This window comes from Melospiza georgiana, chromosome 16, assembly GCF_028018845.1.
Source record: "Melospiza georgiana isolate bMelGeo1 chromosome 16, bMelGeo1.pri, whole genome shotgun sequence".
Taxonomy (NCBI): Eukaryota; Metazoa; Chordata; class Aves; order Passeriformes; family Passerellidae; genus Melospiza; species Melospiza georgiana.
Genome location: NC_080445.1, coordinates 3,216,443 through 3,241,006, shown reverse-complemented (window position 1 = coordinate 3,241,006; position 24,564 = coordinate 3,216,443). Strand labels below are relative to the sequence as shown.

Genomic DNA, 24,564 nt, shown 5'->3' with positions numbered 1-24,564 from the left:
ACTCTGGCAATTCAATTTGAAACAACACAGGGTTAGAGAATCACCATCCGCTGCCTGTGGAAGGACAGAGCAACCTTTAATTTCCTTTTCCTGTTGAGAGTGTTTCAGAGGAAAAACTATTCAAGAAAGAGAGACTAAGTACAAGTAAAATAAGAACTTTAGCATGCTAGTACCAGCCAAAAAGAATTCTGTGAGATTTTTAAAATCAACTCTACTTTGCCATCCCCAGTTTTAAGAATTATCTATTGAGCTGGAGAAGGATGATATCTGTAACTTTCTGCATATGGTTTGTCCATATAATTATTGCCTTTATTCCATATTTCAGGTGTGCTTTCAAAACAGCAGCATAAATTTCTAAAGCTATTATTGAAGAATTATATTTTTCATGTAACTCTTTTCCCTCTGCCCCAGCCTTTCAGTCTACAGTAGATGAGCACAGCTGCCAATTTTCCACTCACAGCCTGTGAAACCCTCAATTTTCGGTTGCAAAAATTATTACTCTTTCTTGTAAGAAAAATATTGGCACAAAAGCTAATAGCTGAAATAAACCTTTATGGGGCAATCTCCAGAATCAGGCTGCCCGAGATGGACCATTGGCTCTGTTCCACTATTTGCATGTTAAACCCACTAGAGCAAAAAATATTTGCAAGAGCTGTATCACTTAAAAGCCACAGATTTCTAAATTCCAGTAAAAAAACAGGTGGCAAAGGTCAGCAACGGGAGCCTTGGATGTGAAACCACGCCAGGAGCAGAGCTGACAGCCCCTCCCTGCTCTGCAAAGCTGGGACTGGGCCACATTTCCTTCTCAAACACATCAGCTCCAACTGATGGCTGCTACTTCAAGCCCCAAATGCATGGACTTGGGTAGGTTTAGCTACAAAGGCTTAAAAAGTTATTAATTTTATCCCTGGTTCAGAGAGGGTTTAGGAGAATGAGACAAACCCTGAGCCCTTTGCCCAGATCCCCTCTTTGCCCATTTTCCAAATTGTTTTTTCTTTCTTTTAAACAAGAAAAGTCCTGGGCTTGTCAGCAGGAGTGATCTCTCTGCATTTGTTGCCACACTACAAAAGGTACTAATTCTCCTGACTTGGATATTTACATTCTGCCTGCTCAAAGTCAACCAACTTGTTTCAGCCTGACACAGGATTTGTTTATGCTCAGCTCAGGATTGTTGCACAGCTCTGAAAAACTTCTTTTTTTAATACAACAGATCCCAAACAACACCGAAACAATGTCTCTACATCTAGATTATAATATTTATAAAGGGATGGGAATGTTTTTTTAAGTACCTGACATTATTGAGATAATTTCAAAGGCCAAATTAGCCAGCTGGGTGAAGTGCTAGTGTGAAAGCATATTTGGCAGGAGGTGAAGAAAGGATGAGCCTTAGACAAAGTCAGTATTCACCCTGGGGATGTAACTTGAGTGAGCTGAGAGGTTCCTCTGCCAGGCCCTGGTTGTCCACCCTGCCTCCAAACAGAAATGAATCATCTGCTGTGGTTCAGGAGGTGCTGCAGGAGCAGGACTGGTACAGTGAGGAGAGCACAGAGTGGCACCAGTGTGAGAATTGCATCAGAAAGCTGCTAATTCACCCTGAGACACATCCTGCAGCAAGAGCAGCACTTGCAGGGAGGCACAGAAAAACAGTCTGGGAGAGGAATCATTTCAAACATTCCCAAGTAAACAGAGCCTGACTCTGCATCAGCACCAGATTTATTCCCATACACCCAGAATGTCTCAGCTTGGAAGGGACCCATAATGATCACAGAGTCCAACTCCCAACACACCCCATCCCACTGCACACTGCTAAGATGTTACAAGTGTTTCCAGCTGCACAGTGTACAAAGGACACAGTTTCCTGGGGGGAAAAGTAAAGTAAATAAGGCAAGGGATGAAAATATTGCATAGGCCCAGCCTGTACCAATGCAAAGCAGCAGGCAAATGTGCACCTGGGACTGCATTCATTCACACTTTGCAAGTTAAAGGCAGGAGCCTCCATGCTCCAATGAAGGACCTTTACATGTGGATATGATCTGAGCTAACCACGGCCTTCAACTCAGTACCCAAGTTAATTCTGGAGCCAAGACAAACCAGCAGCACATCCACATCTTCCTTAGGAAAGGTGGGGAGAGGTCACAGTGAGCCATGCTGGCAAACACCACTTTCAGCCATCTCTGGCCTTCCCTTGGATATTTCAGGTTAATTATTTATGCTTGTACAAACAGGCAGCCAGATTCCAGGATATATTTGTTTTACTTTGTGACAGAAGATAAATACAGGCCAGCAGGCTGGTGGCGTAGAAAGGACTTCACTCAATATTTCCTTCTGTACAGACCATCTTTAATCATAGAGATATGCAGCAGAATCATTACAAGCACCACAGGCTGCTTGGTTTGTTCTAAGATAGAAGCAAGGAAGAACAATGAGGCTTTGGAATAGAAAGCAATAAAGGACTTGACATAAAATGAAACTAAAGTTACTGCACACAATTGGAAAATGAAAAAGGTTGCAAAGCAGGTCAAATTTGAGACATCCAAGTAATGGAAATATCTCTGGTAATGCAAAGTCTGTGTAGGTTTTGACTTGTGAATTTGGTAGCCTGTGTTGGAGGTGCCCCAGCAGGACAGTCCCCTGTGTGTGCCAGCTCACAGCCTGGTTTCCACAGCAGAAATCCCAGTCTGAAAAACAGTTTTGGGAAGGCTGCATGGCAAAAATAATGCACATGAAGTGGAAAAAAGCCTCCCCCAAAAAAGGAGAAAAAAGCAAACATCAGCTATTCACCACATGCTGCTCCAACACCCTAAAACTCAAGGCCCACAATTAAAATCTTTGCTGAATTTCTTATGTGAAATCACGTCTCATCCAAACAATTCTGTGGATTTTGTGGAAAATACTCTGAATACCACAAGCCACCCCTTCTGAAGTGCCCTGAGGAATGACTCTGCTTCCAGTTGTGTTCTCTGCACATAACCTTAAATGAGACTTCACTGCAGATAAGGTCTGCTATTATTTCTACTACCAGACAACCCGTGAAGGTTTCACATGTCTGGTTTTTTAAAGGATGACAAGCATTTATATGTGGTGGGGTACAAAAAATGATTTTATGGGAAAGGAAAGATGGCTGAAGTGTGTAAAAATGCAGTTCTCTACAGCCAGCCACATCACTGAACTGAAATACACCACTTTACTCACGAATTGCACTTTAAATTGTCACCACAAAGGCCAAGGTTTCTATTCTAGTAATTTTTTTGTTTGCTTTAGGAATACTTTTGGTCTTTTTCTTTGTCTGCTCGAGACTGAAATGCACAAATCCAGACTGCTTTAACTTCTCAGTAACCGAACCCGAACTGCCGAGCACAAAGAGATAAACAAAGCCACAGCCTTCCTTACATTGCCAAATAAGCCAATTAGCTGTATGGAACTAATTTCATCCTGACATGCACCCTGAGTGGCCTTCACTAACCATCTCAGCATTGTGGTGCCAATGAGATTTGCAATCTGAGACACAAACCAACCAGAAACCCCTGAGACCCTCTGACTTCAGGCCCTGCATTCATGCCCTGACACTGGAAGGCTCTGCCTGAACTCATGCTAAACCAGACCTTGACTACCAGATTAAAGCAAGGCTTCATTATAAAACCCTCAATTCTCAAAGAGTCGCTAGAGTTGATACATGAACTCTTTTTGTGGCCCTTTTGTGTAGGCTGCAGTAAAAATCAAAGCCTCTTTTCAAGGCATGATCTCCTCGTGGGCTGGAACTTGGCTTCGTGTAGCCAGTTGCAAACACTAGACAACTTTGAAGAGATCTTCAAAAAACCACACACCCAGAAAAAGCCATTTTTATTAGTCCATTAACATGTCATTAAAGTATCTACTTAGTCAGGAATCAGAATTCCATCCTACCTAAGCAGAAAGCAGTCACGAATGAGAGGCAGTTCTCCTACTGCAAAAATAAACCAAGTTGACAAAACACAAGAGCTTCATCTCTGCTCCTAAGAATTACTCAAACTGAAAAATTCTCCAACAATAAGTCTTCACACACAACCAGCAAGGGCTGACTTAACCCTCAATAATATAAATAATTGAAAAACCCAGCACAGGGCTATTGGAAGAACAAGACTCATTAAATTCCCTTTTAACTGAGACTGTGTGCAGTACAAGACCAGTAAAGCAAGTTTAAAAATTAACTGACTGAGATGTAAAACTGGAGAAACACTGAAGAGTTATGGAATCAGCTGAAGAACTTTGCAGGGATAGAAAGGGAGATCAATAGGAAGCTGAATTAATGTTGATGTACAGAATCTGAGAAAGGCACACATATCAGAAGTGGGAATAAGCTTATCAATTACTTCTCACACCAACTTTTCTCTCTGTTCTTCCCCCTTACTCACCCCTAACAAATACCTAAGATAAAGGTCACCTCTCAGATTAAATCTTTCATTAAATCCCAGCTATTGCCTCAGTTTTCTTATGACATTGCAATGCCTCCCTCTAATCCAGGCCAAGAGCATTGTCACACTCAGTTGCCCATTTCCTAGACAGACACAAACCCCAAATATCCCTGAATGCATGAGTCCTACAGGCACACCCTCAGCTCTGAAAGCAGAACCTGCCCATGGGGCTTTGTCACCCATGTGCCACTCAAATTGTACTACCATGGGTGCTTTTTCTTCTAAATTTTATTTTTTAGGGAAAAACCTTTTGTAGACTGCTGTTTCATCAGTTAATTATTCTTCTTGGCCCTGCAGTGGTTGCTCAGATATGGGAAATACAGCCAGAGATGCTGGGGCAAGAGTGAGACCCCGAGTGACGACACCTCCTCTGTCACCAAGATGTCCTTGAAGCTCTGTCTGCCCTCACATCCCTTCCCCTTCATCTTTGCTGTCTCCAAACATGTCCAAAGCACAACCAGTTTCTGTGAGAACTGGAATTTAAGAGCTAAGTCAGTTATTACCATCACCATTTTACAGCCATTCCCAAGAACAGCCCATCATTTACACAGCTTTACCAGGAAATATGTTAACAGAACATAATGTAATTTGTACCCACTGTATGGTTTCTAAAACTCACTCATCCACCCCCACCAATAATTCTGCCAGGACCACAGCCAAGTGGGACAATAATTTTGTAAGGAGAGATTTCCCAAATTCAGTCAAGATTCCACAAAGTCTCCTGATTCCCTGAAACCAAAGGATACACTCAGGCTTCAGCTACAGCATCAGCTTCTGTATACACTAGTAAGATACAGGAAAATCTGTAAAAGCCTCAAAATTGCTGTTAAAACCACACATATGCTGTTCTCAGGGCAAATACAACTTCTTAGCTGAGAGCTAAACAAAACAATTTCAATGGAAAAAAATCCTGCTGGAAATACAAAATGGACTTTTCATTTACTCCACACTTCACTGTGCAAGTTACAGTTATTGTAATACAGTTATTATTATAAACAGGGATCAACACAGCTCTGGAATTCTTCCCTTATTCAATCTTTTGCATCTCTAACCACGTGCACTTGCATTGAATAATTCATATTTCCAAGCAAGTGGTGTCTATCCAGACAGACTTATCTGCACGCCCTGCACATTCTTCTTGTGCTCACACTTTGGATCAGACACAACGTGAGCTGTGCAACATCATCACCAAAATGAAGCTAAAAGCACACCAGGAAACTATGTGGCTCAATTCCCTTAAATTGCATTAGAGCTAAGGAATACATCCATGCTGAAATCTCAATACTTTGCTGTTACAGTTACCCAAGCACCGCAAAAGCATCTGGAAAAAAATTCCTAAAGCATGAAAAACATGTTCCTCCACCCACATGCACTCATAACTCAGATTCCAAACCGAATTTTACTAAGATGGCCAAAAATATTTTTGTACTTTCAACACCAAGGAGGTTTCAAAGCATCTTTTTCAAATCCCTAAATATGTCAGCACCTAAAGGGACCCTGTTCTCATCCCAACATTGCTCACAACAGGTCCCAGGCAGAGCTGGGGATTGAACCCAGCTCGAACCCAGCCCTAATCCCAGAGTCCCAGTAACAAAAGGTCCTTTCTAGAAATCCTAGCCAAATGTTCAGATATCTGTTTCTCTGGAAAATGTGAGGTGAACAACATTAAATTTAAAATCAAATACAGAACAGAAACCCTGAATGCTTCAGATATTGCTGAGCATAAATGAGGTATGAAATAGCTGACACTCCTGCAGCAGAGAGCAGTGCCTGTGCTCAGTCAGCATTTCAGGGAGGTGTGTTTCATTTAAGGTGTCTCTGATCTTCACTTTCAGAAGTTCAAGGTATAAAGCCTCGAACACCTTATTTTCATTACCAAAGGAACCCTAGAAGGACTCTCCTGTACAGCTGATCATTTGCTTATTAATTCAGTACATAAAAGGCTGTTCCAACAAATATTATGTTCACTGTAAAACACAGAAATTTAGATTCTCCTTCTTCCCAGATTTTCTCTCTGGGGCTACCCAGACCACTGCTACCCCTGCATGTTTTATAAGCCGTTTGTGAGATTCAAGTTACAGGTATGTTTCTGTACTAACAGCAGCTTTTTTTCCCCCACAAAACACCATCCAATTAATGGACTCCGAGCTTTTACAAGCCATTCATTTCCTAATTCCGTGAGGAAAACCTGCACAACTGCTCTCCGCTGCTTTATAAAGGGGAGAAAGTGCAGAACAAGAGACCAAAACCAGAAGCAACACATTTGCGGGTACTTAACTGAGCACCACGATCAGCAGAATTCACAAGCACTCACAGAAATTAAACCAGACCCAGCCTTGGGGTCCTGACCACGGAGTAAAACACCTGAAATGTCAGGAACACAACGCACAACTTCTGTACCTTCTAAGCCAGTACTATCTCCAGCTCAATATATAAATATTGCCTTGCCTCAGAGTGTCTGCTTGCTATGCAGAAAGGAGTCTGACCTGCTGCTGCAGAACAGTGAAACCTGTGAAAGAAGAAACCTTGGTACAGAAAATCTTGGCAAAGTTGGAGTAGATACAGCCAAGCAACAGTTCAACAGAAACACTGAATTTTTGTCAAACAGCAAAAGGTCTACAACTTCCAAGTTAAAACGAAGCAGATTTCTCAGTTTAAAACTAAAACATATGTTTTGTATCTCCAAAGAGTGGCTGGTATTTACATTCCATCACATACAGGTAGTGTCAGTATTTCAACAAAGCAATTTGAATGTTAAGCACTATTTTAAAGGAGGAAAAAAATGTAATTTAACACATTCTCAATCTCAATTTAAAACTGAGATTTGTTTTTTCAAGACAAAACCAGTATTTGACTTCTTTGATATCTTACTGCAATTATATAAGGTATAAAATCAACTTTACAGGAACAAAAGTTTCCAATTGGGGTATATAATAAACAGTACAAAATTAATGTCTGGTTTTCATCAAGTGCTAAGTAGATTGCTCAAAAGCAAGAACATTGTTATTCAAAAAATTGATGGTGTTCTGTGTAAGTTGTAAACTATGTAAACTATTAGTCCATCCCATGGGGCTTAAATGTATCAGTAAAAGAGCTGTAGTTAAACAATCCACATGGAACGTTGCCTTAGTGCTCAATGTGCAGCTTTGGCTCCGGACTGCTCAACTCAGTGCTGAACTGAAGCTTCCTTGTGAACCACGAGCAGGAAGCTGGCAAGAGAATCACTTCAGTGCCCCAGGAAGCTGCTGATGTTGAGATTAACTTCCAGCAAAATGAAGGGGGGAAGAAAATCCCCGTTTTAAAAACATTGAAAATACAAACCAACAAATTTTGCCAGAGTAGTTTTTAGAAGTTCATAAATAAAAGTATAAAAACACTGATGACCACTGTGGTCACAATGTTCAAGAATCCACATTTCTTCATTCATATAGAAACAGTGAATGAAGAATTTTCAATACAGAAATTCCACAGGAAAATTTGGCTTACAGGCTACTATGTACATAGAAGAAACCTCAGAACAATGCAGGGGACCTAACTTATTTCAGCGTAACCAAGACTCATTTGGAATTTAATAACTGAAAATCTTGTAACAAGCAGTTGCTCAAAATCTATTGCAAAGAATAACACTTACCAAGCACCTCTTCTGGCACTACTAACTTCAGTAACTGCTACCAGGAGAAATTCCAGCAGGTACTGGATGACTTTTCAAGAGGCACAGTCAATATCCCAAATTTTTTTTTTAAGTAAATGAAAAGCATTCTTTCTTTCAAGTAAGGCATCAGCACCGTATCACTGCTTTACCACCACATGCCTCAGGTTAGCAAATGCCTCAGAAACTTTCCCTGATTCCCAGCACATCTTGCTGTTTTCCATGCTTGGATTTTAACTGAGGTATGCCGAGTGCTTTTTGGCATGTTTGGATAGAATCATAAAAAGCCTCAAGTCTTGTCATGTAAAGCTTTTCAAAGCCATGGGCCTTGCTGCCAAAGAAACTTTTTCATGCTCTTACAGTTTTTGCCTTCCTTATTCTCAGACCTGCTGTTTGCTTTGCAGTCAGGATGGTAACAAACACATGAGCTGGAGCAGCCCCTTCTGACCTGACCCTGAGTGAGCTCTGACTCAAAAATCAGGGCAGTCAAAGTCCATATTCAGGGAAGAGTTAAGGGAGCACAAAAGCCCGGAGCCATGAGTTCATTTTGTTCTAGGCTACTCAGAGTGGCCAGCCAAAAACTGAACCAGCTGGAATTCATTCCCAAGTACTTCTTTCTTCCCAGAGCTCCCTGGGCTGTCGTTATCAACCTGAGGATAACAAACATATGGATCATCAAGATGGAGTTGGTGCTGGAAAGAAGTGGCAGAGCCTAATGGCCCATAATAAATGAAGTCTTGATCCTAACTTGGATCTTAGTACTGAGGTAGAAATGCTTTTAATGTCTTAGGGGGAAAACTGCCCACACTAGATGGAATTAAACATTCCACTGACTTCTCTTCTTGATGGTTTCCCTGTTACCAGCTCTTGCACACATCTATTTTTGTCTTCATTACCATTCCATATTCAAATTATATCTGTCAGATTCCAGGCGATTCAAGAGGTATGTGCAAAAAAAGGGAAAAATGACACCCTGACCATCTAGGTAAAAATTTAAAAAATCATCCAGGCTGATTAAGTGCTGAGCTACAGAATGGAACAATTGCTTTAATTTCCTATACAAAAGCTAAAATAAAGGTAGCAAGTTTAAAAACAGGAAGAGAGAAGAAAAATTGTGTTCACCCAAATTAAATTCTTGGCATCCTTTCTCATTTGGAATCAGGTTTATTAGCTGTTTTACAATATTGTTTTTAACTCCTGGAAATTTTTTCAATCTCCAGTAGCTTGTTTTGTGATTATTCTGCCCGTTGTAATCCCTTCCAACATCCGCCCAAGAGGCTACAAATCGCTCTCCACTGTCTTTGTGTCTATTTTTTCACTTGTTCAGAGAACTCAGCTCCAACTCTCTTTGTTTACAAATGAGAAACCCAAGGCAGCCCCAAACGCTCATGTTTGTGGAGGGCACTGATGCTAAAAGGTGAGCAGCCACCTGGACACCTGCCAGGGAATCAGCTTGTCTGGGCTTATTAGCCTGGGCCTTATGCCAGCCCTGCTGAGCCTGGGGAGGGACGTGGGGAGGTGACAGCGGTGGCACTGGGGAAGGAGGGGACTGCAAGTGGATGTGCAGGAATAAGGAAGCTGTGGCAGAGGCAAAGGAGAATGGGACAGAAATGAGCCTTGTTCCAAAAAAAGACTGCAATTACAGAGGTATTAATAGCTTTGTGAAGCCAAATTTTTATCATTCATTCACCTACTTTTGTTCTTTTATTAACCCCAGGACTGAATTATTGTTTTCCTCTACAGGACAATTGTCCAGCTGTCACAGGGAAAACATCCCCAAGCAACAAACTTTCCAAGGAATTAGTATGAAAGCTTTTACGCAGAGGAAGAAAATCTCATTTAATAACCAGTTCCATTTAAAAACTACAATGAGAGAATGATGTGTAAGACACTTTTTTTGGTGCTGCCATTATTACAGGATAAGTCTTGTCTACATGAAGCACGTAGACACACTCCTTCCCATCTACCTAATCACCTATTAGTCACACAAGTGGTAAATCCCTGAAAGCACTTTGGCCCAGGCTGTGCAAACGTTGGATGAACTGAATTACATCAGTTCTCATCTGATTTCCTGGCAGGGAGCTGCACGTGACTGCTGCAGTGCCCCAGGCAATGTGGGTCAATCCGCGTGTGCCCTGTGCTGCTCTCGAGGGACAGACACACAGACACACAGGCCTGTGACTCAGGAGCACCGAGGGACACACAGACACACAGCCCTGTGACTCAGGAGCACCGGGCTGGCAGGAAGGAATTGGTGATGCTCCGTGCTGGGGAGTTCACACAGCACTGCCCATCCTCTGGAATGGGATCTCAGAGCACCCCAGAGCTCCCTCAGCAGAATGCTCCTCCAAGATGCTCCAATGATGGAGGAGGCTGTCAGGCACATGGCACAGCAGCCACTCAAAGGAAGCTCCTTCCTTCAGGAGTGATTCATCACCCGTGGTGTTTGGTGTAAACAGATCTCCCAGCCGTGTGTCTGTCAGCTGAGCAGCAGTGAGATGGACAATCCACCACTGCTGGGGGCTGGAGCAGGATTCCACCCAGGTGTGCCCTGGCTGGATGTGGTTAACCAATAACCCATGGCAGCACCCCCTTCTTCCAAACCTGATCTCCAATTAGTACCAAAGTTCAGTGGATCCCTGTTGTATCTGTTTTATCACTCTCTTACACAAGCAAAGCCACCCTCTTCACTTTAGGTATTTTAAGCAAAATATCTCATTCTTGCATGACCTAAGGGAGGCACCAAACTGGGAACTGAATGGCACCAAACAGGACTCTGTGAAAAGAAGGCTTTTATTCCAAATAAAGCTGTATCAGCCTGTGTTATTCCCTTGTTCTAACCATATAGGCCAGCATCTATTTGAACTGCCAAGCTAATGACTTCAAATTTGATCAATAGTCTCTGTTTATTCAGCCAAGTGCTACTGACAGTCACCAGGGATGAACAACAAAACAAACACACTGGTCAGAGCCAATCCCTGGTTGAGCAAGACAATCCAATCCGTGGTGGCAAACAGCCTTTGATTGGATGGGGGCTGGGGAGGGAGGCCTTGCCCATGGACACAGACACAGCCCCTCTCCTCTGTGCCCACACAACATTTATCCACATTATCCTGCTAACAGCCAGCTCGAGAGCTCAGGGAACTCAAGCAGAACTAACATCAGAGTGGCTCCAACTCTTACTGTGTGCCATTGTAGCTATGCTAAAATGTTTCCATTTGTTGTCAGATTAAACATGGCAGGACATTACAACCTGTAGGCTGTGACTTCCCTCATTGTCACCTTATCCACTACAGAAGGAAATTTCCTTTGGAGAAGCTTCAAGAAAGACTGGAATCATCTTCTTGAAAGCAGAACAAAAAAGTCCTTGACTGAATCTCCAGCCAAAGGATGCTAGGAATGTTTTACTTACAGACTGGCTGCAGAGAGCAAAATAAAAATAGAGTTTAGAATGAAAACAGATAAGTAGAGCATGCGTAGCATTCTAGCACAGATTTTTCTTTCAAAACAAATAAACATTTTCATTGCAAAATCAGTTTCCCAACAGTGGCTTAACAATATATGTGGACCTTCCTCCCATTGGCAATTTTTATTAACAACTTGCAAGCTCCTCACTAAAGAAAGCTCCCTTTCAAATCCCAAGTGACTCTGCAGTCACAAAGACTGGGATCTGGGTGAAAATGTTTTAGTGCATTATTCCAACCAGGATGTTCGGTCACAATTTTTTCAACATTATACATTCATCACTCTGCCTTTCAACAGCACCTGTTTGCCATTTTCCTTGTACAAAATGTCAGTGTCCATTACATCAATAAATTACAATCCCACTACTGCTCTGAGATACTTTGATCAAAGGTATTACATAAAGAAACTGGAGCTTGAAGGAAAAAATATGATGCCTCTTCCTATACAATCTTAATATTCAGATATTCAGACACAGGATTTTATACAAGTGACACCAGGCAGGTTCCAGGACCCTGCAAAAAAAAATATGAAGAAAGTTCTCTTGAACAAAAACTTCTTTATCAAACTACTACTATATTACACATTCAAAGCCCAGAACTTAATAACTAAAAAACCCAGTACATGAGGATAGCTGGTTCACTCAAAGCCTAAGACGTTTGCTTTCCAGTTGAAATTGATTAAATAGATTGAATACATTACATTTCGCATGGCTGGTTAACAGTGCTAATATTCCAGACAAAATGAAATGCTGTATGAGGAAAATTCTCACTAGGGCTACCTCCCCCTGGATATATTCCTTGCTCTCACAGTAATTTAGTATAACTGAGCCCTAACAATTTCACTGAACAGGATTACAAAAACAGCTCTTCACAGTTCATGGCACAGAAGCTCCCAGAAATATTTATTTCTTCACTACCTTCTCCATACAGGGAAGGCACTTGAAAAACAGGCTGACACTTGCTTTGTGAGAATCATAAAATAATATAATGTTGGTTGCTTTGTTTTTATGAAGAAGGTGCTTCTTGTTTATCAAATAGTCAAGATATTAAAAGGCAGCCTTTTATTTGCATTCATATCACAGAGGACTTGCACACCTCAGAATCAGATATTGTCCAAGCACTGAATGACAAACTGCTGATAAACCCAAAAGAGAGCAAATTTTAATAAAAAATTTCCACGAGAGAAAACCCTTTAAACACCATTTCACTCCTTACTCCAATAAGCTATGTGGCACTAATTTGAAGTGATAGTGCTGTTCTTTTAATTAAAAAATGCCAGTAGGAGGTTGATGCAGTGGCTGCTGCTGGAAGCGACGTGCTCGCAGGGCGCAGCTGAGGCTTTGTGTGAGGAATTAAGGCACAGTTTCAGCTGGGTGAAAAGGCAAAACAAAACCCCTAAATCCAAACAAACATATAGGGAGTGTTATTACAGGTGCTTGATCAAGTCATCTGGGTGCTTGAATCAGAGAGTGTTAAATTCTGGGGGGGAAAAAAACCCAACAAAACCCCCAAACTCTCAGCATAGTTCATAAATATTGGTTTACCTATAGGTGTGTGGGACTTAATTCAAGGATGTCCCTCCCCTTCCTACCTCAGAGCTCCTCTCACTTTCCCAGGTTGCTCCTTCCACAGGGCTGGGACCAGGACCCCTCTGCCAGACCATGGGAGGGTGGATTTGCTCTCCCAAGCTCCTCATCTCCATGAATCTTGAGCCCTGGTCTGCTTAACAGCTCTGCCTTTATCAAATTTGACTGAAGCCAGATGAAAAACCAAAAATTAGTTAGAGGAGAATGACAGGTGAGATCCCTTTCCAGCCTTGTAATTTTTCAGTCTGGAAAAAAAGATTAAGCTTGTCCTGTAAGTTTATCCATCAGCCTGATGGTCAAATAAGGCAGCACTTTGTCCTGAAAAGTGTAGACAGCTTCCACATTCCAGATCTCACTGCTGATTTGTGAAACACCAAAAGGCTAAAAAACTGATTAATCTACAAGAAATCCTCACAGAAATATTTGCTGGATCTTTTCCCCCTCGCTCTTGCAACATCTTAATTCCAACAGCCCAGAGGAGGCCAGCAACCACATCCAGGGCATGAAAGAAGAGCTCTACACTGGCATCTGGGAGCGATGACAATCCTGAAAACCAGTGGCTGCTCCTCCTGATACAGCCTCCCCGGTGAAGGAACATCCCAGAAACAAGCAGGACATTCTGCCTTTACTTGGCATATGGAGCAGCAGAGAAGTCAGTTTATCCCCAAGCTTCTGGTATATTTACTCACCACTCCTACAATGACTATTTCAATCACGTTTACACTACCAGCATCATCTCAAACATCACAGATAAATCTGTTTTCTTCGGCTGTTTCAAAGTCTGTTCTCTCTCTGCACACTTGCAGGATTTACATCCTAAGGCAATGAGAAAAAAACCTGTTACTACTTTCCAACTGGGCTTTATTTTCTTTCCCCCCACCCCTTTCTATCAAAAATGGCTCTCATCTACGTTCTAGTTCAATTTGGAAGTAGCACATGCAGACTTGATAAGCATCCTGCAAAGGAAATGCCTTGAATTGCAGACTACTTACAACATATTTTCCCAAGCAACTTTTTATAAATCCCATTTGATGGCTGGTTTGCTAATTTCTATTGAAGCTTATCAAAACATTATTTGTAACAAGTCAAATTACTTCTGTGATTGCACAAATAAAAAAAAATTACAAAAGAAATGACTGTGACTAGAGGTCCAAGCCAAGCTGCCGGGTTATACTGAAGTGTCATTTATCCTGTTACCAGACAGACCTGGAACTCCAAGGAGGTATTTAATTTTAAACTGAAGAACATAACACAGAAAAGCACCTATGTACATGTTTCTTCTGTTTGCCAAAGTCTCCTTCTAGAGGTGGTGACAGCACAATTATTTGAGCTGATTCCATCACCCTCAGAGCAGTGTCAGGCTGTCTCACAATAAATGAGCAGACACATTAATTAATAAATCTTGAAAGAAGTCTATTAACATTAAATTCCTTACAATTCTTGGAAAGAAGGAATAAAAGATATAGGTTCCTATTATGGCATGTTAGCTGTACACATAGCATACTATTTTTAGTTAATTATTGCCCAATATGCAGAAGTCACTCTTATAAAGAGCCAGAGAGTTATTCCTACACCCTGGGCTTTTCCAGAGGTAAATTTAATGTTGGATTATTGAATGAATGATGTGATCCCTGGGAAAAGATGCAGAGATTTAAATCTGAGGGTGGTTACATCACAGAACTTGGTTATATCACACACTTACCAAGTTGTATAAAGTCATTAAAGCCCGAGTTCAGCACTGAAGCCCTTCTCTGACTCCAGAACATTCAGAGGCTGATGGACCATGCTGAGTTTCACAGCTGAACCACTCTCTGGCACCTTCTGGCTTCCCTAACTTCACTTCTGCCTTTTAACCTCATCTCACCTTATTTCACCACTCATCTGTGCAAGGGGGACCTCAGCAGAAGAATTCTCACTGTGGTTAAAAACAATTTCAGGGCTGGGTTAAATGCATCAGCCGATCACAGCTCAAAACGTTTTACGTAAGAGATGGCTGGGAGATGAAAAATCAGATACACAGCAATTCCCTGCCAATTCCAAAACCCACAACATTTCAGGCATTTTTTTTTTTTCACTAAGCCATTTCTGCTCTCTCTGATCTGCTCAGTAGGGTATTTACAGACACATGAGATATGAACATGCCCACTGCAGCACTTAATGTGGCCATTACCTGTCTGCAGATGTTTTTAAGAAAGAGATATGAGAGACATTGCTCGGAATTCCTTGGAATATAAAGCACTGAATAAGTATCACTTCAGGAGCCCAGAAAATTCACCCAATTTCTCTTTCAAAGGCTGACATCAGACCTTTAGCTTATGCTCACCCACTCAACTGCTAACCCAAAGCTTACCAAATGTAATGCACTCTCTCCCCATTAACATTAAAGGAGCAACAAAGAGGTATCTGCTAATTAGACTTACACTTGTAAAATATGATATTTTCATTCTGAATTAAAGTGAAGTTCCCACATGCTTGTAAAAATGTCTGCACATGGGAAAGGAACCAAAACACATCAGCTAAAAGGACAAAGAACACAGATTCCCTGGGAAATGCATCAATCACTGCAAGTGTGAATCAAATTGAAATCCTTCATTTTTCTAAATTCTGCATTTATGTAGCCAAAAAAAAATTTGTTAAAGCAACAGTACAATCCATATACTCAGTTCATTTTCAGTCTGGAGTTTTGGAGTATTTTTTTCCTTTTGCTCTTCAGGAAAACAGAGCACATGTATTTCTAAAGATGTTTCCTTTCCAATAAACTTTTCAGGTCACATGCCTCATGTACTAAAGAATGTGCAATCACTGACCACAGGGATTGAATTTTCTGCCACAATGTCCAGGTGGCTTTGTGGGTGCAACACAGCCCAAACCTGGCACATGAAGAGGAAAGGTCAGGGCCATGAAAAAAGAAAGTCCAGACTGATGTGAGGAGTTATTTTCCAGTATAAATAAGAAAGGCAACTATCTTCAGTGTTTTAACCTTTATTTTCAGGGGAGCTCTTAATATTGTCCTGAAAACATCAGGAAGACAAATTGGAAGCCCAGAATTTAACACATGCAAATTTAATTTGCTATTTTGCGATGAAAATAAGATATGGAAACTTTAAATTGATAAATACATAATAATTTTATTTTAGTCATTATTAGAGGAAATAGGCAGATATTTAAGGAAGACAAAACTGTAAACATACTCAAAGGTCAACGAACATGTTTTTTTTCCTAATTCACTCATCCAAAATGCCATTTTACTCCAAATAATGAAATGTAGCTACAAAGATCTCAGCAACTTGAGAAAAAAAGACTGAATCATACCAAAAACATTTCTTTTCCTGCTACTGGTTACCTATGAAAGCAAAACCTCCTGCCAGAGAAGGATAATAGCAGGTTAGCTATGAAAGCAAAAGCAACAAATTTTATTTTCTTCAGCAGACCTTCATAATGAGTTGGGAAAGAAACATCCACCATTCAAAAACCCAACCAGGGGTAAAATTGCACATTGGGGAGGACACCCAGGGACACCCAGCACTGCTGGAGCACCAGAGGCAGGGCAGGGTCAACAACCCTTGGAGTCAATGGTTGGTTTAACACTGCCCCTGCTCCTGAACTGCTGCAGGGGCTCAGCAGGCAGGACCCCAAGTGTAACACTGGAAGCTGGCACAAAGCCCAACCCCACAGGATTTCCCATCATTTCTTACAGTTTAGGATTATGGGCTTAACCCATTTGAGCAGCTCCATCACACAGGGGACGAGGCAGGGCCAGGCTGCTGTGCCAAGGACAATTCCCTGCAGCTGTGGCGAGGTGAGCACAGCTGGAACAGCTGCCTGCAGCATGGCCAGCTCACTGCAGGGATTGTCCATTATTTTTCCATTACTCCCAAACAATAATGGATTGTTTTACCCACAAACAAACCTTCCATTTAAATACTTTCTGTTAAATTGTATTAGTATGCAGAATAGTGCCCATATCCTCCAAAAAAAAAACCCAGGGAAGAGGATTTTTCCGGGGGAGGGGAAGACAGGGAAAGCAGGCTCTGCCAGCTTTATCTGTCTATGCTGGGAATTGGGTAGCCTTGGGGATTTTTGCCTGCTGTGCTTAGTGTCCCTGACAACAAGCCAGTTTGAATTTTGGCCTTTAACTTGACAAAAATGACTTACTGAAGAGGAAGGCATCAAGCTATTACAGCCCTGTGGAGAGATTCTCTCTGAAACAGCATGGATGCTTACTCTGCCAATTCAACTAGAGCATCATCAGATTTATCATCCTACACCCCCAAATATTCACCATGTAGCTGTCAGTTCATAAAAGAGTATGACAAAGAAAAAGTTCCATCATTTCTGCTATATTCTCCAATTATATTTTATGACTTTCCCAGACATGGAAAACTGTAAAATATCCCCAGGGATCCCCTCTCATAAATTACTGCATTTCCCCTTAAACACGTGTGAAACAAAGTGTAAAAACATGTATCATCTTAATGCTAATTGACCTACTGCCTCACTTAGCAAACATATATGCAGCTTTCTTCTTTTATTACATTAATACTTACATAAATAATTATAAATTGAGATATACACACTTGCTGCGTGGTTTACGAAATCACTAATGTCTCTTCTGATTTTCTCTCCCAAAAACTCCCAACACATGACTTGCACACACCTGAGCTTTTCAATGTTCAGCAGCTTAGTCTAAACCCTAGAGCTAGACTTACACAGGGAGGCTGAATTTGCACTGCAGCAGCTGAAGTGTGAGCACAGGTTTGTTTCCGCCAGCTCTCTCACGGCAGGTGACAAATTTTTGGCAATGAGGGTCAGCAGACCAGGAAGGAGATAACATCTTGAGTTAGTGCAGCAGAATTGCAGGAACTCACTTGTAAGCACCTGAACCATCACAATGTCAGAGCAGCAGCTTCCTCACCAGCAGCCACAATACAAGTGCTCCATGTCAGCTACCCGCAGGCTTAACTGCAGCCTGCCAACAGACGGGAGAGAATGAGAGATGACAGCCAGGTGAAAAAAGCTGCAAGTGGCTCAACTGCAGTGCTGTCCTCACACAGGGATGGTGAGGCACCAAGGACCACAGTAAAACCTCAGTGAAGACATTCCCTAAAAGATGAGCAGATCCCAACACAAGGGTTGTCAGCCTCGAGACTTGAGGTCGCATTGACTCTTCTGTCGGTACAGGAAAGAGCAAACCATTTGCAGTAACAGTTCATTTCACTCTGCAGGATAAATCAGCATCTGCTTCCATGAAAAATATCAAAGCTTTCAGTGATATTCCAGACTTTAGTCCTTCTCACTTTGACTATTTCCAGAGGAATAATAATAGAGAAACATAACAACAACAACAAAGATTCCATTCCAAACTTAGGGGAAAAGATGGCAGATGGAACATCTCTTCCAGCTTTTTTTTAATTTTTTCCTCACTCAAGTCTCACATTAATTGCTGTGCTGGGTACATACCTAAACTTCCCACCCAACTGATTTATCCACATCTCATCCAAACCATTCTGCTCTATCCCACTGCCTCCACCAAGACAGCCCAAACCAACACGACAGTGAGCAGTTGACTCAAGAACCATAAATAGCAGCAAGTAATCCAACCAGATTAATCCAGCTCTAGGCATGGCAACTGGACTGGCTTCAAGGTGGGCAGTAATCCAGGTAAACCTCCAAAAACCACACACATGGATGGTATTTCCATGATGTACTTCTCCATTCTGTGACCTGTCAAGCAAGCCTCCAGCCAGCTCAGGAAAAACTGAGGGGGCTCGCTGATCTTTATTTACAGTGGCAATTTTAGCAGCCTTGGAGCTGCTGGCAGCAAAGTTCCTCTACCCAGCACACAGAAAATCGTGGTATAAGAGCAACCTCCTCACTGAGAAATTCAGCACTGCTTGTATTTCCCTGGAACCGATGATTAATTTTGAAACACAAACAGAAAGGATGATGCTACAAAATCTTAGAAATGTGATAAAGCTGTTTCAAGAAATGGATGACAGAACTGTTCTTAGACTGGTGGGCAGTATGGAATAAAAAAGAAATCATGAACTGCACAACTACATCCCAAATTGCATTTCTTTATATGAAGACATTCAATTTGACAAAAGAAAGTTTCAAGTCAGAAATAAAGTAGTTATTGTTTCTACTTTCCCTGCCTGAGGGGGATATTCAAACAAACTCCTTTTGGTCATTTAACTTCCACCAGGACAATGGTGCTGGCACAGCTTTGACTTACTGGGAGAAGTAAAAAAGGAGACTTGCTCCCCATAGCCTGCCCAGAGCAAAGGGCTGCTCTTTGGATTCCCACTTTGGCAGCCCAAAAACGTCAGCTGGCCAACTGCAAAGGCCATGCTCTCCACTTCCTCCCGTGAAAGCAAAATTTTATTTTCCTTCATGTCCTCAGAGTTACATGGCCCAAGCCTGTCTGCCATCCCTATCCACAGGGCTCTGAACAGCCAGGAATTCACCTTCACAAAAACACTGCTGCTGCTTCCCAAGGCAAATGGGGAAGGGAGGCAGAGGGAGATAAGTGCCTCGCTCAGCACCGCACAGGAAACGTGCGGCCGAGCTCCAATGGCAGCCGGGCCCCGCTCCCAGCGGGCTGGGGAACAGAAAATCCTCACCAGAAAAGAATGAAACGTGGATTTCTACACACTCCCAGATTGCCACACTCAATAAATTTGGAGCTACCCAACTGCTGCTTCCCACCTTGTCTCCCCTGGCACAAGGCTGGCTCAATATTAAATACCGGCTGCCAGGGAGGCTGGGATGAGCAGCCAGCTCTTGCTGCACTCCTGCCCCAGTGCTCCTGATGCCCAACATAAAACTGCATCCAGCCCCTGATGTATTCACCATGTGTGACAGAGACATCCCCACACAGATATTCACTGTTCTGAACACAGGACAGAAAGTGTGCAGGTCACCAATATCAGTGCTGCTATTGATCAGTCAGTTAACTCTGTGCACTGCTCGATACATTAGCCATGAAAGGGAAGTAAAACATCCTGACATTTGGGACACACTTTAGTCTGTGCCTTTGTAACAACCCTAAGTGAACACTGCTCTAATGACAACATCATGTTTTATCTTCTGCTTGAAGTCACTGTATTTTTTTATGGATTCCTGGAATCACAAATGCGGGAAGTCCCAAAGTCACCCATTTACCAGCTACCAACTGGCCAGACTTGGTGGCTGGAGCTTCCCTGGACGGGCTGACTGCACTGAGCTGGAAGTGTGTGCAGGACACTCATCTGTGCCAGCTCTTCCCCTTTCTGTGCCACTGCCAAGCACAACCACCTTCCCTACAGCAATCAGATTTGTCACCTACAAATCCCCTCTGACTTTCTCACCTCACACCTGCTTCATCATCATCTTCCTCACTCCTCCCTGATGCTTCTGACACTGCACTTTCTTACCCCTCACACTTGGGAGGATTCTCACCTACACCTGCCTTCCACAAGCAGCAAACCTCCCCAGGCCAGGTTTTCCAAGGAGGAATTGAGGACTCTGAACCACAGTGAAGGGAGGTGCTTGGAGAAGATTATTTGGATCCTCCAGTTACACCAGCTCTGGCCTCTCAACTAAAGAAACTGCTTTGCCATCAGTCCTCAGCACAGCTATCTGACTGTGTATGTGAGATCCAGCTAGGAAGTGATCCTTACAGTTTAACTTCCCTCAGTTCCACAACAGCCCCAGCAGCCAGCCAGCTTTTAACACCTCAGCTGAGACCCTGCTGAAAAAGCCAGAATCAACAAAATCAGAACCCAACTTGCAGCTTTTTTGGTGAAGTTCCATGTTTAGTCCATTTCTTCATGGCCTTTCCAGTCCCACCTGCAACCTTTGCCTGCCAGGTACCTGGATCAGGGTGTCTGCCATAGCCAGCACCATGAGACTGCAGATTCCACCAGTGCCTGTGGCTGATACTAGGGCGTGTGTGAGCCCTGCAGGTGATGAACCCTTCAGATCCTCCCCAGGGAGCAGCAGCACACAAAGGTTCCAGGGAAGCACAAGGGTAAAAAAGGGACACGTGCTCCATGAAGGTTCCCTGGCCTGTGCATTGTGCTCCTCCTTGACCCAGCAGACCCTGAGCATATTTGGCAAGGACATGCACTCACAGGATCACCTCATTTTCCATCCTTGTGCTGGCAGTTCCCCCACTGCTGCTCTGCCCTGATGACAGCTCAGATAGGAAGAGATCACAGATGTAACAGGAAGTTTTCTCTTACTCTGCCTAGAACTGTTCCAAGGGACAAGAGACAAGGCCAGAGTATCTCTGGCTCTTGCATCACCCACTGGGGTAAAGGCTTCAGTGGAAAGGAGAGGAGAAACTGAGATATGACAGGAGATTAGCATATTTGAGATCCACAGGCCACAAAGTCATTTTAACCTGTCATGCAACTCAGTGTTACATTGAGGATTTCAGTATTTCTGCATTATTTGCCATTTTACTCCATTACAATTTGCATCAGGCTAGGACTGACATTCTGTATAAGCTGAGAGATCACTTCTGCTCATCATCAGCAGATTGAGAACTTTTGCTTATATTCACATAAATAATCCCAACACTCTGCTACCACAAATACCTTTACAACAGACGAGGAAAAAATTAATTCTTTAGAAAAATCCCAGGAGGTTCAACCACTGCTCCCTTGCCATTCACCCAGTGACACTCCCAGGCACACTAAGTGGTATTTACACTGCTATTTTCAGTACTGCAAAACTTCAATGGTGCCTGATCACAGGAAACACAATGCAGGTAGTAAATCATAACAAACCAGGTCCCCTGTCTTGGTTTAAATGTGCTCAAACCTCCCAAGAGCCAAGGAGATGAGAAAACAACAGCCAGGCTGGCTGCAGCTATGTGAAACAGGTAAGTCAGCACCCCAGCCCCAGCCAAGAACTCAGCATTGCCCAACGATTCCAGAGCTAAACCTCTCCCAGAGCAATTTATTTGCTGATTAAATGCAGCAGTTTTTGTCACAGCACCCAGGTTTCCTGCTTGTAAAAACAGAAGATGGGTTTGAGCAAGCAGGAGATTTCTTCAATACAGTTAAAAAATGGGGAGTAATAAAAAGTAAATCTACCAAGTTGCTCAATAAACTGAAACTTCAGTCTGCTCCAGCAAACATTCCCAGCTCAGAGAGAAGACTAGTGTATGCTAAAAGTAAAAAAGCATTTTGCTGCAGCATTCAGCCTTTAAAATTAAACCCAACAGCTTCTCTCTGTTATTTAAATGATCTCCTCCAGCTCAGAAGGGCTATGACCATGGCCTAAGTTACTTAACTCACATTTTTATTGACTGACTTGCATAAAAATAAGCCACATTAAGGACTGAGCTGACATTTGGTATACATCACCACAAAACTCATTTCAGATCAAACATCATTCATACAACCTAAAAATATTTCCAGCCTTCTCCCATCCAAGAAAAGGATTTTCAGATTTACATTATCCTCACAAACTTTGCTCTTCTGAAGCACAAGCAGTGCAGAATCAAAGGATTAAAAGAACACCAGGATTTTTATTTTTTGATGATCTGCCTCTGAGTGCCAGGAGCAAGTTAACCTGTAACTGCAGCTTCACCTGCACCGTTTTCTCATTATTTGCCAATGTTTTGTGCACCCACACAGGGAAGATTCCTCCCCAGGGATCAATTCTGGTCACCCAGAGCTGCATTGAGGCTTCTCCAGCCCAAGTGACCTCCAAGCACCCACTTGTTGCCTTTGAAAGAATGGATTGGACCTTATTTTTTAATAATTCACACAGCAGTCTCCACAAGCAGGAACTGTGTCTCTTCCCATTAAAGAAGCAGGCTCGGCATCGAGCAGAGCAGCTTCCAAAAGGCTTAATCCAAATCTTGCAGGGTCCAACATAAATTGGTTTATCCACCCATGAACCCTCCAGAGGCCTTGCACAGAGGCAGGACAGACACAGCTCTGGGTGTCACCCCCTGCACAGGGAAGGAACTTCCAAAGTTGAATGCCAGGATGTGCCAGGTGAGAACAAGTTGAGAGGAAGGAGGGAAAATTTAAAAAAAACACGCTAAAAAAAAGCCCAGCTAAAAGCAACTAAATGGGTATTTTCTCATTAGCAACTGAGTTATCCTCCTCGGCACACAGGACGTTGGGGGGGGTTGTTAATTAAAGTGAAGTGAGGAAAATTATGAAAGGCTTTGCTGAAAGCCAGTCTGTGGGAGAGGTGGCCCTGGGAATCCTGCTGGGAAAGGTGCAGAGAGACCCCATGGAGGGGCAGCGGGGTCTGGAGGGGTGGAAGGGAGAGCTCAGGGATACCCCATGGGAGAGGGAACCGGGGAACACCTGGGAAAGGGCTGGGAAGGGGGAAAGCGTCACAAGGATGCCCACAGACAGGGAAGGTGCAGAAGAGACCCCAAAAGGGGCTGGGAGGGGGACAGAGGTGTCACAGGGACCCCCACACTGGGAGGGTGCAGAGAGACTCCACAAACTGGCAGAACACAGGGGAGAGTTGTCAACAGGGATCCCCTATCGGGAAGGGCGCAGAAGGGACCCCGGTCAGGGTCAGGCTGCTGGAGGGGGTGGCGAGTGTCACCTTCCACGGGGACTGCAGGAAAGCCCCCAGGAAGGAGAAGCGTGCCCTGACCCGCTGGAGAACGAGGGGGACAATCAGCGACAACCGTGACAAACCCCCTCCCCGCCCTGCTCACATTTCTGTCACCCCAAAGGGGCTCAGGCACCCCGCGCCGGAGGGGCAGGAAAAAATATAAATATATAAATACACAAAAGCGCAGAGAGGCTCCGCCGGCCGCAGCGGGGGAAGCGGAACAGAAAAACGGCGAATAAAAGTTAAGCGAGGCTGGAGCTCGGCCCGGCCGCCCCTCCCCTCACAGCCAGGCCGGGGAGGGGGCGAAGGCGCCGGGGAGGGGAGGGGACCCCGGGCCCAGCCGGGGATGTGCGGCCACACACACACGGTGCCGCCGCCGCCCCGTTACCTGTGAGGCGGATCTTGATGCTGGATCCGTTCCGGCGGGTACCGGGATTCGACATCGCGCCTGGAGGAGGAGGAGGAGGAGAACGAGGAGGAGGCGGCGGCGGCGCCGAGCTCAACCGGCGGCTCCGCGCGGCCCCGCCATGCGAGCCCGCCCGCTCCTCACGATGCCGGGAATGCCCGGGCCCGCGTTCCGGCGGCCGCCGCAGGCTCGGCGCCCTCAGCCCCTTCCCCAGCCGCCGCCTCAGCCTCAGCCGCCGCCGCCACCGACGCGCCCGCCCGGCCCGGCCGCGGAGAGCCGTGGCCACGCCCCCGCCACGCCCCCGCGCACGGCGGAGGGCGGTGACGTCAGCGCGCAGGGCGGCGTGGCCGCGTCCGGACGCCATGAGGAGAAGGTCGGAGCGGGGAAGGTCGGGGTGCGGCGCATGCGCAGGAAGGGGTAGGGGAGCGCC

At 43.8% G+C, this 24,564-nt stretch overlaps 1 protein-coding gene across 4 annotated transcripts in view; it reads right to left on the bottom strand.

The window, feature by feature from the left end:
* The window catches only part of SMURF1 (SMAD specific E3 ubiquitin protein ligase 1), a 46,069-nt gene extending 21,807 nt beyond the window's left edge, over window positions 1-24,262 (bottom strand). For all 4 annotated transcript variants that reach the window (XM_058035490.1, XM_058035491.1, XM_058035492.1 and 1 more), the window contains exon 1: window positions 24,117-24,262. In XM_058035490.1, the coding sequence (XP_057891473.1) occupies window positions 24,117-24,171 (55 nt within the window). In that variant the 5' untranslated portion in view covers window positions 24,172-24,262. The remainder of the gene's footprint in view (window positions 1-24,116) is intronic.
* Window positions 24,263-24,564: the final 302 nt, after the last annotated feature.